The sequence below is a fragment of the Aulostomus chinensis genome, chromosome 3 (genome assembly GCF_037954235.1).
Source record: "Aulostomus chinensis isolate RoL2024-O1b breed Wild chromosome 3, RoL_Achi_v1.0, whole genome shotgun sequence".
Taxonomy (NCBI): domain Eukaryota; kingdom Metazoa; phylum Chordata; class Actinopteri; order Syngnathiformes; family Aulostomidae; genus Aulostomus; species Aulostomus chinensis.
The window spans coordinates 3,137,120-3,155,436 of NC_141322.1; the positions used below are offsets into that span (position 1 = coordinate 3,137,120).

The 18,317-nt window shown below is 46.2% G+C and overlaps 1 protein-coding gene across 1 annotated transcript; it reads left to right on the forward strand.

Annotated features, from left to right (window-relative positions):
- Positions 1-6,220: 6,220 nt before the first annotated feature.
- On the forward strand, positions 6,221-18,097 carry LOC147267387 (uncharacterized). Its single transcript, XM_086198238.1, has 11 exons — positions 6,221-6,361; positions 7,221-7,657; positions 7,766-7,869; positions 7,955-8,227; positions 8,347-8,440; positions 8,545-8,612; positions 8,722-8,937; positions 9,047-9,181; positions 9,272-9,340; positions 9,453-9,518; positions 9,630-18,097. Exons 2-11 carry the CDS (start codon positions 7,555-7,557, stop codon positions 17,460-17,462), a joined length of 8,961 nt encoding a protein of 2,986 aa, XP_086054364.1. The 5' UTR covers positions 6,221-6,361; positions 7,221-7,554; the 3' UTR covers positions 17,463-18,097.
- Positions 18,098-18,317: the final 220 nt, after the last annotated feature.

Genomic DNA, 18,317 nt, shown 5'->3' on the forward strand with positions numbered 1-18,317 from the left:
GATTGGGGCCGGCGATCCGGCCGCGGTTAGGCGGGGGCTCAGGCCCTAACAACGCTGCTTGCAGCTTTAATTTTCACTATTATTCTTTCTTTCTTTCACGCCAAGTAAATCCTTTATTTGAACCCCTGAACATATATGAAATTCGCTGAAATTTTGCACACTCGTCCGGTCTGGCGAAAAATTTTATATTTAAAAAAAAAAATTCGCAAAAACTCAATAGCGCCACCTAGGGAGCCAAAAAACTCGCAAAAAATTTGGAGCGCTATAACTGCTTGCACGAATGTCCCACAGACATGGGACCAACACCGTTGCACTCGTCTCATCAAGACGAAAAATTCATACGCTCTGACCTCTCACCTATCTACAACACAATGTCCACAAATTGGACAAAACTGTCAAAATGAGGACTTTTGCTCCTCCCCGAACAAAATCTATCTCCTCCTAAACCGTAAATGGCATCGCTTCCAAACTTTCACACATTACTCTCCCAACTGTGCTCTTCAAAAATCTTTAAAGGCTAATATACTACGCGCTCGGTTCCGATTTTATAAGCCGTCAAAGTCGGGGAGACACGTTTTACGTTACAATGGAAGTCAATGGGGAGGCTGTGTCCTCTCATGGTACATACACTCAAACAAATGCTTCTCACGTCTACACTGAAACTCTCACAGTTTCACAAAACACACCACTGGATTCCTCAGAAAAATCCCTAAAAAATATGGGGTTACATTGCACTTTGAAGCAACATATGCAGAGTTATTTGACTTTCACACACTGAAAATGTGGATTTTTCAGCTGCTCTCCACTCTAGCACAGATGGCAGAGATTTGTTTACTGTAGTCATGGAAACCACAATTGCACCTTCTCTGCCCTCATGTACATACTCTCAAACAAACATTTGTATCTTCTAAACTAAAACACTCACACCTTCAAAAAGCACACCATTGAATTCCTGAGAAAAAACTCTACGCACTGATGTCTTTACATTCAACTTTTGACCCACATATGCTGAGTTATGACTGTGTTTGTCAGTAAAACTGCCAAATCCTCCTCTGCTCTCAGCTCTGACACAGATGGCAGAGAGCGAGCAGAGAAGGGAGGGGCTCTTAAAGGGCCGGCTCTAAGCTCTGCACTCACACTGTGCAGCGAACTGAGGCTCGTATCTCCTAAACTACAAGGCCTAGGGATTTGCCGATTACACCGTTGGATTCGGGCCGGCGATCCGGCCGCGGTTAGGCGGGGGCTCAGGCCCTAACAACGCTGCTTGCAGCTTTAATTAGGGCCTGAGCCAGAAGGTACTTCTGGCGAAGACCCTATTATGTTTGCTCGGCAGAGCAACACATTAGCAGCACTAAAAACACTAAAAACACACACTAAACAGTGTCCCAGGCCCCCCCAACACCCATGAGGCAACTGGGCCAGACGGTCCGGAGCCAGTTTTCACATACACACCCATTCAAAACCTGGTATTATACTGTTCTTGCTCTCAATGAGTGCGCGCTATATGCGCATAATGCGCATAATGCGCATAACGCGCATAATCTAATTTGACCCCCTGAACATGCATGAAATTCGCTGAATTTCGGCACAATCGTTCGGTATGTCTCAACATTCACTAATCAAAAACAAAAACGCCACAAAAGTCTATAGCGCCACCTAGGGAGCCACACAAAAAAAAGATAATTTTTTTAAATTTCGCGCGCTATAACTCCTCACACAAAACTCCCACAGACATGGGACCAACACCGTTGGACTCGTCTCATCAAGACGAACAATTCTTACACTCTGACCCCTCACCTATCTCCAACAGAATGTCCACAAATTGGACAAAACTGTCAAAATCAGGACTTTTTTTACTCCCCGAACAAAATCTATCTCCTCCTAAACCGTAAATGCCAGGGCTTCCAAACTTTCACACATTACTCTCCCAACTGTGCTCTTCAAAAATCTTTAAAGGCTAATATACTACGCGCTCGGTTTGGATTTTATAAGCCCTCAAAGTGGGGGAGACACGTTTCACGCTTACAATGGAAGTCAATGGGGAGGCCGTGTCCTCTCATGGTACATACTCTCGAACAAATGCTTCTCACGTCTATACCATACATCGCACAGCTTTTAAAAACATATCACTGTATTCCTGACAAAAATCCCTACAAAAATATGGTATTTTGTGTTACTTTCCACCAACGAAGGCCGAGTTATTCAGCTTTTACACACTACATTTCTCTTAATCCTCCACTCTCTCCACTCTAGCACAGATCAAAGAAAGTGCAGCGGGGGAGGGGTTCTTAAAGGGCCAGCTGGCAGCTCTGCTCTCAGCTCTGCTCTCAGCTCTGACACAGATGGCAGAGATTTGTTTACTGTAGTCATGGAAACCACAATTGGCGCTTCTCTGCCCTCATGTACATACTCTCAAACAAACACTTTTAGCTTCTAAACTAAAACACTCACACCTTCAGGAAACACACCATTGAATTCCTGAGAAAAAACTCTACGAACTGATGTCTTTACATTACACTTTTGACCAACATATGCAGAGTTATGACTGTGTTTCACAGTAAAACTGCCAAATCCTCCTCTGCTCTCCACTCTGACACAGATGGCAGAGAGCGAGCAGAGAAGGGAGGGGCTCTTAAAGGGCCGGCTCTCAGCTCTGCACTCACACTGTGCAGCGCACTGAGGCTCGTATCTCCTAAACTACAAGGCCTAGGGATTTGCCGATTACACCGTTGGATTGGGGCCGGTGTCAAGGACGCGGCCGTAGGCCGCGCGGGGGCTCAGGCCCTAACAACGCTGCTTGCAGCTTTAATTATTATTCTTTCCGGTTCCGCCGCCAAAAAAACCCTTAATTACACCCACTGAACATGCATGAAATTCGCTGAATTTTGGCACGCACGTCCGGTCTGGCAAAAAATTTTATATTTTAAAAAAAAATTTCACCAAAACTCAATAGCGCCACCTAGGGAGCAAAAAAACTAAAAAAAAATTGGGAGCGCTATAACTGCTTCCACGAATGTCCCACAGACATGGGACCAACACCGTTGGAATCGTCTCATTAAGACGAAAAATTCATACACTCTGACCTCTCACCTATCTACAACACAATGTCCACAAATTGGACAAAACTGTCAAAAAAAGGAATTTTTTACTCCCCGAACAAAATCTATCTCCTCCTAAACCGTAAATGGCATCGCTTCCAAACTTTCACACATTTCTCTCCCAACTGTGCTCTTCAAAAATCTTTAAAGGCTAATATACTACGCGTTCGGTTTGGATTTTATAAGCCGTCAAAGTGGGGGAGACACCTTTCACACTTACAATGGAAGTCAATGGGGTGGCCGTGTCTTCTCATGGTACAAACTCTCGAACAAATGCTTCTCACGTCTAAACTAAAACTCTCACAGCTTCACAAAACACACCACTGGATTCCTCAGAAAAATCTCTACAAAAATATGGTATTATATTCCACTTCCAAGCAACAAATGCGGAGTTATTTGCTTTTCACACACTAAAAATGTACACTTTTCAGCTGCTCTCCACTCCTGCACAGATGGCAGAGATTTGTTTACTGTAGTCATGGAAACCACAATTGGAGCTTCTCTGCCCTCATGTACATACTCTCAAACAAACACTTGTATCTTCTAAACTAAAACACTCACACCTTCAAAAAGCACACCATTGAATTCCTGAGAAAAAACTCTACGCACTGATGTCTTTACATTCAACTTTTGACCAACATATGCTGAGTTATGACTGTGTTTCACAGTTAAACTGCCAAATCCTCCTCTGCTCTCCACTCTGACACAGATGGCAGAGAGCGAGCAGAGAAGGGAGGGGCTCTAAAATGGCCGGCTCTCAGCTCTGCAGTCGCACTGTGCAGCGAACTGAGGCTCGTATCTCCTAAACTACAAGGCCTAGGGATTTGCCGATTACACCGTTGGATTCGGACCGGCGATCCGGCCGCGGTTAGGCGGGGGCTCAGGCCCTAACAACGCTGCTTGCAGCTTTAATTCTTTCTTTCTTCTCCCGCCACTTTGACGCTTAATTTGACCCCCTGAACATGCATGAAATTCGCTGAAATTTGGCACGCATGTCGGGTCCGGCGAAAAATTCGATATTTAAAAAAAAAATTTCGCAAAAACTTGATAGCGCCACCTAGGGAGCAAAAAAACCAATTCCCAAAAATTGGACCACTATAACTGCTTGCACGAATGTCCCACACACACGGGACCAACACCGTTGGACTCGTCTCATCAACACGAAAAATTCATACACTCTCACCTCTCACCTATCTACAACACAATGTCCACAAATTGGACAAAACTGTCAAAATGAGGACTTTTTCTACTCCCCGAACAAAATCTATCTCCTCCTAAACCGTAAATGGCATCGCTTCCAGACTTTCACACACTACTCTCCCAACTGTGCTCTTCAAAAATCTTTAAAGGCTAATATACTACGCGTTCGGTTTGGATTTTATAAGCCGTCAAAGTCGGGGAGACATTTTTTACGTTACAATGGAAGGAAATGGGAAGGCCGTGTCCTCTCATGGTACATACTCTCAAACAAATGCTTCTCACGTCTAAACTAAAACTCTCACAGCTTCACAAAACACACCAGTCGATTTCTCAGAAAAATCTCTACAAAAATATGGTATTATATTCCACTTCCAAGCAACAAATGCAGAGTTATTTGCTTTTCACACACTAAAAATGTACACTTTTCAGCTGCTCTCCACTCTGGCACAGATGGCAGAGATTTGTTTACTGTAGTCATGGAAACCACAATTGGAGCTTCTCTACCCTCATGTACATACTCTCAAACAAACACTTGTAGCCTCTAAACTAAAACACTCACACCTTCAGAAAACACACCATTGAATTCCTGAGAAAAAACTCTACGCACTGATGTCTTTACATTACACTTTTGACCAACATATGCTGAGTTATGACTGATTTTCACAGTTAAACTGCCAAATCCTCCTCTGCTCTCCACTCTGACACAGATGGCAGAGAGCAGTTGTGAAGGTGCAGCTACAGCGACAGCTGTCAACTCTGACAGAACACAGAGAGTCTACCTTTTCATAAAACCATAAAATGCTCTCAAACACAAAGTTCACAACTCACAAATACACATCACACTGCTTCGTCACATCCATCTAAGCATGTTATTAAATTGCACTTTTAAGAAACATATGGAGAGTTAATTCCTTTTCACACACTAAAATTTTCTAACTTCTGCTCTGCTCTCCACACTAAAACACATGGCAGACATTTGTTGGCAGTTGTCATGGAAAGGGGGGAGCATATCTTACCCCATTGTACATACTCTCAAAAATACGCTTACAACATCTACAATACAACCCCCACACCTTTATTAAGCACACCATTTAATTTCTGACAAATAACTTTACGGAAATATGGTCTTACATTCCACTTTTGACCAACATATGGTGAGTTGTGACTGTTTTTCACAGTAAAACGGGCAACATCCTCCTCTGCTCTCCACTCTGACACAAATGACACAGATTTCTTTACAGCTGTCATGCAAACCTCCACTCTGCACCTCTCCACTCTCACACAGATATCAGACAGCAGTGGGGGAGGTGCAGCAACAGTGACAGCTGTCACCTGTGATAGGATCGGGAGAACCTATGTCCTCATAAACTACATGCTCTCAAACACAAACATCACAACTCACAAATACACATCACGCTTCTTCAGAAACACATCCATCTAAGTATGGTATTACATTGGACTTTTAAGCAATATATGCAGAGTTAGTTGCTTTTCACACACTACAAACGTCCAAATCCTGCTCTGCTATCCACACTGACACACGGTAGACATTTGGCGTCAGTTGTCATGGAAACCGAAAGCAGAGCATGTCTTCCCTCACAGCACATACTCTCCAAAAAAAATTACAACATCTAAAATACAACCCCCACATCCTTCGTTAACCACACCATTGAATTCCTGACAAAAAACTCTACGAAAATATTCCACTACATTCCACTTTTGACCAACATATGGTGAGTTGTGACTGTTTTTCACAGTAAAACTGGCTCAATCCTGCTCTGCTCTCCACTCTCACACAGACGGCAGAGAGAGAGCAGAGAAGGGAGGGGCTCTCAAACCCTAGCAACAAGGCTCTGTGAAGTCTCAGCTCTCTCCTCAATGGTCAGATCTGACAGCTCTCTGCCAATCAGTTGCTGTGCTGCAATGCACTTCATGACGTGTCATCATGCCACCTCTCTGCCAATCAGTTGCTGTGCTTCAATGCACTCTGTGACGTCTCCTCATACAAGCTCATAAAAGCTTAAGGCTGCGGTCGCCATTTCCTCTTGCTCTCGTGACTGGAGGTAAGTGCTTTCTCCTGATTTGCATGATTTATTATTAGCTTCAGCCATGCTGCCCTTAATTCAGTCTTTTCATTTGGTTCATTAATATGTATTTCCCCTACTTACATGTGCTCCGTGTATGTAGTAATGTTATTGTGCACTTACAACCCTAACCTCCGCACTCCGCCCGCTTCATACGACAAGTGCCGCTAGCTTGTCGTCAGCCATTTCACACCACCGCCACTGGGCCGCTAGCTCGTCGTCGGCCATTTCACACCACCGCAACTGGGCCGCTAGCTCGTCGTCGGCCATTTCGCACCACCGCAACTGGGCCGCTAGCTCGTCGTCGGCCATTTCACACCACCGCCACTCGGCCGCTAGCTCGTCGTCGGCCATTTCACACCACCGCAACTGGGCCGCTAGCTCGTCGTCGGCCATTTCGCACCACCGCAACTGGGCCGCTAGCTCGTCGTCGGCCATTTCACACCACCGCGACTCGGCCGCTAGCTTGTCGTCGGCCATTTCGCAGCACCGCAACCTGGCCGCTAACTCGTCGTCGGCCATTTCGCACCACCACAACTGGGCCGCTAGCTCGTCCTCGGCCATTTCGCACCACCGGGACTGTGCCGCAACCTCGTCGTCGGCCATTTCATATAATCTATGTACATCTATATGGTTTTGTGCATTTTTTTCTGAGTTAATACATATGTGTAAGATTGCATGTGTGTCTACATGTATATGTGCATACATGTTTATATTGCACATCTTTTGTATATCTACATCTTATTTCTACTTTTAATACCTAATAGTATATGTCATAATATTATCTATTGCATCGGTGCTATTATATTGTAAAAACGCCCTCATGTTTACTTTACAGATCTTGACTTGTCCCTTGCTGCTCTGCTGCTTTGTGCTACTACATCTACAACTGTTCTTCAGGAAATCTCTACTTTGAAAAATACACACATACACATACTTACTTAATTTAGTATAACACTTATATTTTGTCTAATTAACCACTTTTGCATTTGTTCACACACACACTCACTCTACATTTACTGATTGCTCATCTCCTACAACCAAGGTAAGTTGCACTTTTTTGATTCACCCACTTCTGACGATCACCGCCGTCCCTTTTGTGAGTACAACTACAATTCTATACTCGTACGCTTTGTCTGTGAACGCTTAATTTCAAAATTTGTCTTTTGTAGATGCCCCGTTCCAAGTCCCACCGGCTTGCCCAGGCGGCCAAGCGGAGGATGGCGCAGCGGGAGCCTTGGACCCCTGGGCCACCTGTCCCCGAGTTTGTTGCTCGTATGTATTAACTCTTATTGTAATACCTTGCTCCTTCCACTTAAACACTTGCCACAAAAAAAAAATCCAACCATGGCCTCACATTCTTTTACGTCTCCATCCTAACAGGGCGCGGTACCGGACGCCGCCATCGCGTGCGGAGATGGCCATCTTCACTCTACACCAACCACTCCGTGAAGTTGGTCACTCCTGCACAGTCTCCCGGCCAGAAGGTGATACTCTCTCTCGCTTGATATCGTTGCATACATTTACACACACTCATTTGGTGACTCTTCTAAACATGTGCTTCTGTGACAGATGGTGTTCGTCCTCGGAGACTCCCACCTGCGTGCCATCGTCGACGGGTTCGTAAGTATGCCGCAGGGTTCTCTCACTTTTGGCTTCTTATCCGTTCCAGGTGGAGCCGCCTCTGACCTCAGGACCGAGGTCATGCATGCCGCCCTCCCCTGGACCCCGGACTTGGTGTGCGTGGGGGCCCCCAGCAACAACCTCACAGCCAGCAGGACTGTTGGTGAGGCGGCGTTGGACTTCTGTGCTCTCCTGACCACAGTCAGCAGCCTCTGGCCGGCGGTGAGCTTCTGTTTTTCATATACTGTTACTATTATGTCTTCCCTCCTGCACAGTCACACTTGTTACTTGTGTCATTATTTACAGTCATACATCACATTTGTTTCATTTCGCCCTTCAAGGTGTTAGTGATGGATTTCCCTCCACGCTTAACCATCGATCCGGCCTTGCAGGACCTGCTACGTCAGGAATACCGCCGTGTCACAGCGCGCATGGGTATGTTAAACTTTTACACATCTCCTTGTCCAATCAATTGCATACTTCTATTTAATGTACAGAACACCATTATAATAGGTATTTCTGCTTTCCACATCTCTCAGGTATCCCATACGTGTCTATGGCGGAGCACCTCCCAGTCCATCGGTTGGAGCTGTGGTGCCACGACGGTGTAAGTACAGCATAATGTCATCACTTACATATGTGTCATTCTTTAACTGCCCTCTTCTCCCATGCCACGTGACCCCCATTAAAGTCTGCTTTGTTTTCCTGTCTTTCAGGTGCATCTCAGCGACTCCGATGGCATGCCGGTTGTGGTGGACCTGCTGTGGAACGCCGCGGTCCGTCAGCTCGCCCCCCCTCCACCACAGCCCACCGTGTCACCCCGCACATCGCCACGTGTCAGGGTGTCTCCCAGGGTGATCGTGACGGGACACGTTCCTGTGCCTCGTCGTCGTGACCCCCGGGAGTGGACCCTCGTTGGACGGGCATGCGCGGTAATGTATTTCACAACTACGTTATCCAAATGCACATTTCTTAAAGCTTTTGGTCATGATCAACATCTAATATATGTCCTCCTTCCCCTCTTTGCTTTCTGTTTGAAAGACTGGTACACCTCCGGCCCGACAGTCTCCCATCCCGTCCAACCCAGTGTGGTTCAGCAGTGACATGCTGGATGCCATGGAGAAGGTTTCACCTTCTTCTGGCTCTGGCTGCACTGCTGCTCCACCAGCTGGCCAGGTAACTATACCACTCATTACATCTACTGTTTAAAGCCTACATGCATATCAGATGTTCTAATAAAAAAAAAACAATCTCTTCTTCCTTCAGCCTTCCCCTGGGCACGGGAAGCGCCAGCGCCATCGTGTTGCCTCAAAGAACAAAGGAGGAAAGCGACAGGTTGGTATTTGGATCTTTTCTTCCAATAACTGCAACACAACTTAAACCTGCATTTTGACTTTTAACATATACATCCACTTATTTTGTACTTACTCTCCTTTTCTTTATTTAGGTGCTGGCAACACCACCTGCCCATCTGAACGCGTCCGCCTCCAAGCCCCGTCCAGCAGCGCAGCAGGTTGGCCTTGCTTTAATTACATACAGTTTACTTCTTGTGGCTCATTCAAACCAACAACATTTCCTCTCCTACTTCATTTACATTTTACATTCTCTTCTCATCTTCTATCAGGTGGAGGCGGCAGCCAAGGCATGCGTGGAGGAGTCTGCGGTGCCACTGACTGCTGCCGTGGTGCCAGAGGGTCCGAGGAGGGAGATTGCCGCAGCTTGCCCTGCCTTGCTGACGGAATCTACTGTCCAGGAACGACTGCAGACCACGCACACACCAGCCAAAGCTAAGTCTGACTTTATTCTTTTGCATGATGTTAAAGCGGCTAATACAGATTCCAACAGCGATGATGTGGCACTGGTAGCTCCAAATAGTCGAGGCATTAGGCTACTTAAAGTTTTGAAGGGCTCATTTCACCAGGGACATGAGCAGTTTAAGTATGGAGGACTGCAGTGTATGGCTATTGCTTTGGTCAGCATTGCCAAACACACACTTAGCAGTGTGTTCTCCTGGCTTCGGTGTGATCTGGATCGTATCTTGTTTGAAGGTGACGAGTTATATACTTTCTTGCGTGACAGTGGATCCTTTACACATCCCTCCAATCTGCTATCTGTTCCTGATCTGCCACAGCACTTGGAAGTTGATGGACAGATATGCAGCTTCCATTTTGGGGATGTGCTCTTAGGTGAAGTAGGTGTCACTGAAGGGGCGCTGGTTGACTTTGGTGTCTTTACCAGTCTGCGTGATGGACTGGCCAGGATCTTCAGTCAGTACAGCACATGTCTTATGACACTGTGTGGCAACACCACTTCCATCATCCATCAGGATGGACAGTTTGCTGTGGTTGACAGTCACTCACGTAATTATAGTGGCTTGTCACATTGCCGTGGTACAAGTGTGGTTCTGCATTTTGCAGGTCTTGATGACCTTGTTCACTACATCTGCTGTTTGGCTGAGAGTCTCAGTGCAAACCAGAAACTTTTTGAACTCTGTGGTGTTGTTGTGTGTTCGGATGTAAATCCAGTTCCATCTGGACAGAGCTGTATGGTTGACACCAGTCAAGCAAGACAGTCTACGTTTGAGAAAAAAGTACATGATGACTCACACATATCTGACGGTGTTGTTAATGTACCTACACGTCTGGCTATGTCTAACATTGCTGAGCACACTTCATCTTGTAATGTCAGCACTGTGTTTAAGGAAGGACCACACGGTATTCACGGCACAAAGCGCAAAATTTCTCCTGACACTTCCATGTCAAAGAAATTGAAGACGCTTCAAGACTGTACACTTCAATCAGATGTGCAAATTATTAGCGCTGTCACAACTGACGCGCTGCTGTTTTGTCCTCTCGGTGTGCATAACTGTCAGGTTTTGTGTCAAAAGTTAAACATTGACTTTGACAAGTTCAATCCTCCACTCTCCACAGAAGTTGGATTGATTGGTCCTCCATGTAAGAATGAGAGGATCGTTGCTGATGGGAACTGCTTCTTCAGGGCCATCTCTCAGGCAGTGAGTGGCTGTCAGAAGCACCATCGCAAGATTAGATCTGCTGTTTGTAAAGAGCTGGAGAGAAATGCTCAGAAATATGTCCCTCTTTTGAGAAGACAGTATTCGTCTGTGTCACAGTACCTCCAGCAGTCCAGGATGAAATATGTTAATACTTGGGCCACAGAGGTGGAAATACAGGTAACAGCAGATTTATTGGGAGTTAGTGTTTGTACGTTTGTGGATGGACGTTGGATTAGGTATAACAGTGCTGGTGACCATTTCTCCCAACAATGCGTTTATGTGGAGAACATCCTGGACAGGCATTTTGAGAATGTGGTCTGTGTGTCTAAGCCAGGACAACAGACGTGTTATGCTTATTGTAAAGTTGTGGACATGCCACCTTACACCTTGAGGACTACAATGCACGATGTTGACATAGAATCTGTAGAATTCAACTTTCCATTTGTGGTTTCTGACAAAGGTCTTGACACTGATAAGGTTGTGAAAGATGATAGTCAGTTACAAGTTAATCTTACCTCTCGCAGATCAAAATATTTGACACAAAAGAAAACTATACATGAAAAATTGAATATGTTGATCAGGAAGCAAAATATCTTGAAGCACAGACAAACATATTCTGAAAATGCTACCTATAGACAAAAGAAAAAATTATTTAGTCACATTAAATATCACACACAATTGGAACATCAGCAGAATGTAAAGTCAAAGAGTAAAGCAAGAAGTTTAACGCAATACCAGCAAAACCCCCAGCATAGACAAAAAGTTAAAGAAATGAGTAAAGCTAAAAGTATGCTGAAATATAGACTAGATATGCGACACAGACACAGTGTTAAATCAAAAAGTGTGTCAAAATATAGACACAATATCACACATAGAAAAAACATTATAGCCACAAGTCACAAAGCTGTAACAAGAAAGTATCGGGAAAGTTCTGAATTTAGGCAGAAAGCTATTGGGACCGTTCAATTAAGTAGGAAAAGCAAAGCTGAAAAGTGTCAAGACTTCGACTTTGTCATGGAACAATTCTTAGAAAAGATTAGAGACGGCCCTGAGTTCATCTGTTGTGTGTGTCATCGGTTGCTGTTCAGAACTCAGGTGCTGGGTTGTAGTTACGAAATGTACGCTGGAAATTCTGCTAGAGTTGCGGTTGCTAACCGATGCATTAGTGACACGTATTTGCACAGGTGTGGTAGTGATTGTGTTGTGCCTTGTGGGTTGGCAGCTTGTAGAGGGGAACTTTGGATCTGCCATACGTGTCACAGTAAGATTTCAAAGGGGCAGATTCCAGCTGAGTGTTGGGTCAATAACCTAACACCGGATCCCATTCCGCCGGAACTGGGATGCTTAAATAGCTTGGAGCAACACTTGATTGCGCTGCATATTCCGTTCATGAAATTGTTGGCATTGCCCAAAGGGGGGCAGAACGGAGTACATGGGCCGGTAACATGCGTTCCGGCTAATGTCGTGCAGACAACCAATGTGTTGCCTAGGACTAGCGTGGAAGGGTCCATGATGCAGGTCAAACTTAAACGCAAGTTGACCTACAAGGGACATTATAGGTACCAATTTGTCGATAGTACTCGTGTAAGACAGGCGCTGCACTTTTTAAAAAGGAATAATCCTTTTTACCAGAACATTGACTTCAATGAGGATTGGGTCAATGACTTTTGTCGCCAGGACGATGGCGAGACTGAGGAGGTTCAGTCTGACGGTGAGGACGGAGCTGTCGTAGATGGGGCAGAGTCTTGTGAGCAGAAGCAGGTCGTTTCAGAGGGTGCGGTGACAGCTCCGTCAGGTGGTCAAGACGACGTGATAGATGATTCAACAGAAATAATTCAAGATGAACTGTTGCATGACAGACAGCAGCACTGCATGTTTCAGGACACTTGTCTTATGCCTGTTGATATTGGTCAGGAAGCATTAGACCAGTATTTCGAGGACATCATCAACGTGGCGCCTGCGGAAGGGAACAGTCCAGTTAGGCTGCTTTCTGACCAGACGAACGAGGCCAAGTGTTTCCCCGTCTTGTTTCCTCTGGGTAGGAAAACATTTCACGACGGGCGCTCGCAAGCGTTGACATTGACGCGGTACTTCAACAACCGGATTATGCATGCGGATGGCCGCTATTCCGGCAACGTTGAGTACATTTTTTTCAGTCAGTACATGTCTGAGACTGAGCAAGTGTCCTCGAAAGTTTCCGTGGCAGGGCGTAAGGGTAGGGCAGGTCAGAAGTCCCAGAAGGTTAGCGCAGCGATGCTGATGAACGAGGACACTTTGAAGCAGATGTTGCAGGTCGACGAGGGCTTCAGATTTCTGAAGCCCATTCGAGGAACGCCTGCCTTTTGGCAGTCGGTTCAAAAGGACCTGTTAGCATGCGTCCGTCAGCTGGGGATTCCGACGTGGTTCTGTTCGTTTTCGTCTGCTGATCTGCGCTGGCAGAATCTTCTGACCAGTATCCTGAAGCAGGAGGGCAGAACGCAGACGGTAGAGGATTTGGAGTGGGCAGACAGGTGCGAGCTGTTGCGGAGGAACCCCGTGACAGCCGCGAGAATGTTTGACTACAGGTGGCATTGCTTCTTGAATGAGGTTCTCAAGTCTCCTTCACAACCGATTGGCAAAATCACAGATTACTTTTATAGGGTAGAATTTCAGCAGCGCGGCTCCCCTCATGTCCACTGTCTGTTTTGGATTGAGGGGGCTCCCCAAATTGATAAGAACACAGATGAGGAGGTGGTGGCATTTATTGACCAATATGTCACCTGCGACTTAAACCCTGACGATGACACGTTATCGGCTATCGTGGCATCGGTTCAAGCCCACTCCAGGCGACACACCAAATCCTGTCTGAAACACGGAACGTGTCGCTTCCATTTCCCAAAAGTTGTTTCGGCACGAACTTTTGTTTGTAAAACGGAAATTAAAACCTGTACCTGTGATCCGAAGGCAAGAGAGAATCCTCAGTCAACAAGCGTGCCGGTCTGTAATTGTTTTCAAGACACGAATCCCATTAATAAGGAGACGGCACACGCCATTTTGAAAGCCGTGAAGAAGGCTGTTAAAAAAGCGGACGCAGGAGAAGTGGCCTACGCTAGCGTGGACCACTTGTTCCAGACTCTGGGCATTAATCAGGACATTTTTGAGCTGGCTTATAAGCGCCTGCACACAAAGACTAGGGTAGTCTATAAAAGAGGGGTAAAGGACGTCTGGGTGAACCAGTACAATAAGAAATTGTTGAAGTGCTGGAATGCTAACATGGACATTAGCTTTGTCACCGATGCCTATGCAGTAATCATTTATATCATTTCGTATATAACCAAAGCCGAGAGAGAAATTGGGCTTTTATTGGCCAACGCACAAAAAGAAGCATCCAAACAATCAAATCTCTCTGCTAGAGAGGCTTTGAAAAAATTAGGAAGTGTGTATTTGCACAACAGGGACGTTTGTGCCCAGGAGTCGGTGTACAGGCTAACGAACATGCATCTGAGGGAGTGTTCCAGGAAGGTCGTTTTTGTGCCGACGGGGGCAAATGTAGTTAGAATGAGTTTACCCCTCAGTGTGTTGAGGCAGAAAGCTGCTTGTGGTGACATGAGGTCAGAGGATATGTGGATGCCGAATATCGTAGATAGGTATAGGAGCAGGCCAGATGACCAGGTGTTCGAGGACATGTGTATGGCTACGTTTGCGTCTGAGTATCGTCTTCTCAGCAAGAATGAAAAGTCCAAGAACATGATTCAACTGAAGAATGGACTTGGCTTCATCTCGAGGAGAACGCGGTCTCAGTTCGCTGTTGTGCGCTACATGCGCTTTGATTTAGAAAAGCAAGAGGAAGCACACTATCAGAGTCTGCTTCAGATGTATCTCCATTACAGAATTGACGCAGATCTGAAACCTGAGGGTTTTCATCTGTTCAGTCAGTTCTATAAGGATGGAGAGGTTAGGTTCAGGGACGGTTCGATGAAGTCGGTTCAAAGCGTCGTCGATGAGAACAGGGCCAGGTTTGAGGTCGATTGTCCTGAGTTGGATCACGCTGAGGAGATTGCTCAGCAAGGTCAGGTCGATGAGGATGTTTGGGGGGAGCTCTGTCCTGAGCTGGAAGCGGAACGCCTCGAGTGTTTAGAGGAGATGAAAGAGCAAAGGCAAGGCGAAAATGCTGATGAGCATTTGGCAGACGCCTTACAAAATGTTCCCGATTTGGCGGCTGCCAAACCAAAAACAGATGTGTTTTTGGAGAGGAACAGGAGCATTTTGCCCAGAAGTGACGGCTTGGCCTTAGTTAGGTCTCTGAACGAGACGCAAATGGCTGTCTTCAACAAAGTTAGACAGTGGTGTCTGCAGAAGGCCATGGGTAAGAACCCAGAGCCTCTGCATGTGTTTTTGACAGGCGGTGCAGGGACGGGGAAAAGTCACTTAATTAGGGCCATTCAGTACGAGGCCGGGAGACTGCTGGCAACACTTTGTCATCAACCAGATAGCATTTCGGTTCTGTTAATGGCCTCCACGGGCATAGCTGCATACACTTTAAATGCAGCAACAATTCATCACTCGCTGAGTATTGGCACACACTCCAGCTTGCCTTACACACCCTTGGGAGAAGACAAACTGAACTCTCTAAGGGCCACATTTAGAGACCTCCAAATTGTCATCATTGATGAGATTAGCATGGTTGATCACAATCTGTTGGCATACGTTCACGGCAGGTTGAGGCAGTTAAAACAGACCGGTGACTTTTCCCCATTTGGTAATGTTAGCGTCATAGCCGTCGGTGACTTCTACCAGTTGCCTCCCGTTAAAGGGAAGCCGCTGTACGCTGGTCAGGTTGGTGTGGACCTGTGGTGCCACTTTAGCGTGGTGGAGCTGACTACTGTCGTCAGACAGAAGGACAGCTCCTTTGCAGAGATGTTGAACAGGCTTCGGGTGCGTTCCAAGAAAACCCCCATGTTAGACGGCGACGTCCAAATTTTGAAATCGCGAGAGACAGGGGAAGATAGCTCGGCCTTGCATATTTTCACCACAAATGTGCAAGTGGAAGACTTCAATTTGAACCAGTTGTTCCGCACGTGCCCAGATTATGTTGAAATTGACGCTAAAGACTTTACGCCGAACCGCAAAACCGGCAAATTGGAACCTGGAATCATTAGCAAGGGGCAGGGCACGTGTTTGGAATCTAAATTGTGTTTGGCCAAAAACGCCAGAGTCATGCTCTGTCGTAACGTCGACGTCCAGGACGGTCTGGTCAATGGCGCGTGTGGCACTGTCACCTACATTGAATTTGGCCCCGACCCCACATTTCCTCTGAGAATTTACGTCAAGTTCGATGACGAAAACATTGGCAGACAGAGGAGGACAGAGCGTCCACACGCAGCAGTAGAATACAGGCATTCTACTGCTATTGAACCAGACAGGGAGAAGACCAGGAAGCGCGGTTGTGTGCGGGTGCAGTTTCCCCTCAGGCTAGCGTGGGCTTGTACAGTCCACAAAGTGCAGGGGTTGACTGTAGACCAGGCTGTTGTGTCTTTAAAGAAGGTATTTGCACCTGGGCAGGCGTATGTAGCTCTCAGTCGTGTTAGGGCCTTGTCGGGACTGATCATCAAGGACTTTGAAGAAAAGGCCATTTACTGCAAGGACACCATTAAGGAGGCCATAGCTAGCATGCCTCCATTTTTGATTGAGCAGCCTTCATCAAATACACAGTTCGCGGTGTATTTGATGAACGTACAAAGTTTAAGTCGCCACCTGCTAGACTTGGTGTCCTGCACGCAGCATTTGCAGCTTAACTGCATTGCTGTCACAGAAACATGGCTCACTGCACAGTCCTCATTGGACTGTGTGCAAATTTCTGGCTACGATTTCCACAGTCGTCCTCGGTCTCTGTGTTACAGCGCCGCTGACCCCACATTCTCCAAATTCCAGCAGTTAGAACGCGGTGGCGTCGGCCTGTATAGTTTAGCCCATTCGGACGTCGACATTCTGCAGGTACCCGATTTCAATCTGGAGTGCTTGGTGTGCCTGCACAAAAAATTGAGCATTTCCCTGGCCGTCATTTACCGTCCACCAGCGTATCCAAATTTGCTGTTCAAAGGCAATGTGGGGAGGTTGCTTGACTGGTTAACTCCGACAAGTAACACTGTTGTAGTCATGGGAGACTTTAATGAGAACATTTTGAAAGGGTCATCAATTTGTAAATTTATGGAAGAAAAAGGGTTCACCCAACACGTGACACAAGAGACCACAGAAAAGGGGACGCTAATTGACCACGTTTACGTTAAAACGTCACAGTACGACGTGGAATGTGCAGTCTGGCCAGCCTACTTCAGCGATCACGAAGGGATCCTGTGTAGGTTTTCTGTTTCAGATGATCAGGGGGAGTTCGATGACCTCGCCAGTTTGTTTAGCTTGGATGACTTTGAGGATTTCCAGGGCGATTCTGACCACCAGGATGACTGAGTGTCAAAGCTACATGGCTGTCCCAGGTCAAATACTAGCCTCATGTCAGCTCAGTTGGCTCTGTGTGTGCTGGTAGGACAAGTTGACTCGGACCTGTTGTTGATAGGAAGCCTGGCATGACTGTTGGCATTTGTTAGTATAGAAAGTCCCACTCCACCTTTCTGTGCCCTTTTTAACCTTTTAACTTTTTTAACCTTTTTAACTTTGGCTATTTATTCTGTGCATGTCTTGACATGCACGGTTTTTAAGGTATTTATTCATGTATTTATTATTAACTTATTCCACTGTCACGCACTGCACTTACTGCAGTTTTGTAGTGACTATGAGTTGGTAGTTTAGCTCCACGAATCATGGTTCCACTGGTGCTGCGTGACAATCATGGGTCACAGCACGTTGTTGTAGTTGATATTTATAGTTGTTGTTTGTTATTTATAGTTGTTGTTGTTATTTATAGTTGTTGTGAGTCACTGTCTGTCACATTATTGCTGTTGGTCTCTTATGAATGTTTTATAAATGTATTCTGTATGTATTTTTGCCTGTTGTCTCTCCTCTCAGCCCCCTCCCTCTTTGTCTCTCTCTCTCTCTCTGTATCTCTCTCCTCTTCTCCCACTGCCCCCGCCCCTCACCCCCAAGTCTATCTCCCCTCTCCACCCCAGCCCCATCTCTCTCCCTCTCCCTCTCAACCCCAACCGGTCCAGGCAGGTGGCCGCCCACTTTGAGCCTGGTTCTGCCTGAGGTTTCTTCCTGTAAAAGGGAGTTTTTCCTCACCACCGTCGCCAAGTGCTTGCTCATGTGGGAATGTTGGGTTTCTTTCACTAAACTTGTAAATAGTTTGTTCATTGAACCCCAACGGGG

Bases quoted from the DNA above. Each gene is read 5' to 3' on its own strand.
- LOC147267387 (XM_086198238.1), top strand. From the start codon at position 7,555: ATGCCCCGTTCCAAGTCCCACCGGCTTGCCCAGGCGGCCAAGCGGAGG. The intron at 8,441-8,544 runs GTATGTTAAACT...CACATCTCTCAG, and splicing joins CCGTGTCACAGCGCGCATGG to GTATCCCATACGTGTCTATG. The intron at 8,938-9,046 runs GTAATGTATTTC...TCTGTTTGAAAG, and splicing joins TCGTTGGACGGGCATGCGCG to ACTGGTACACCTCCGGCCCG.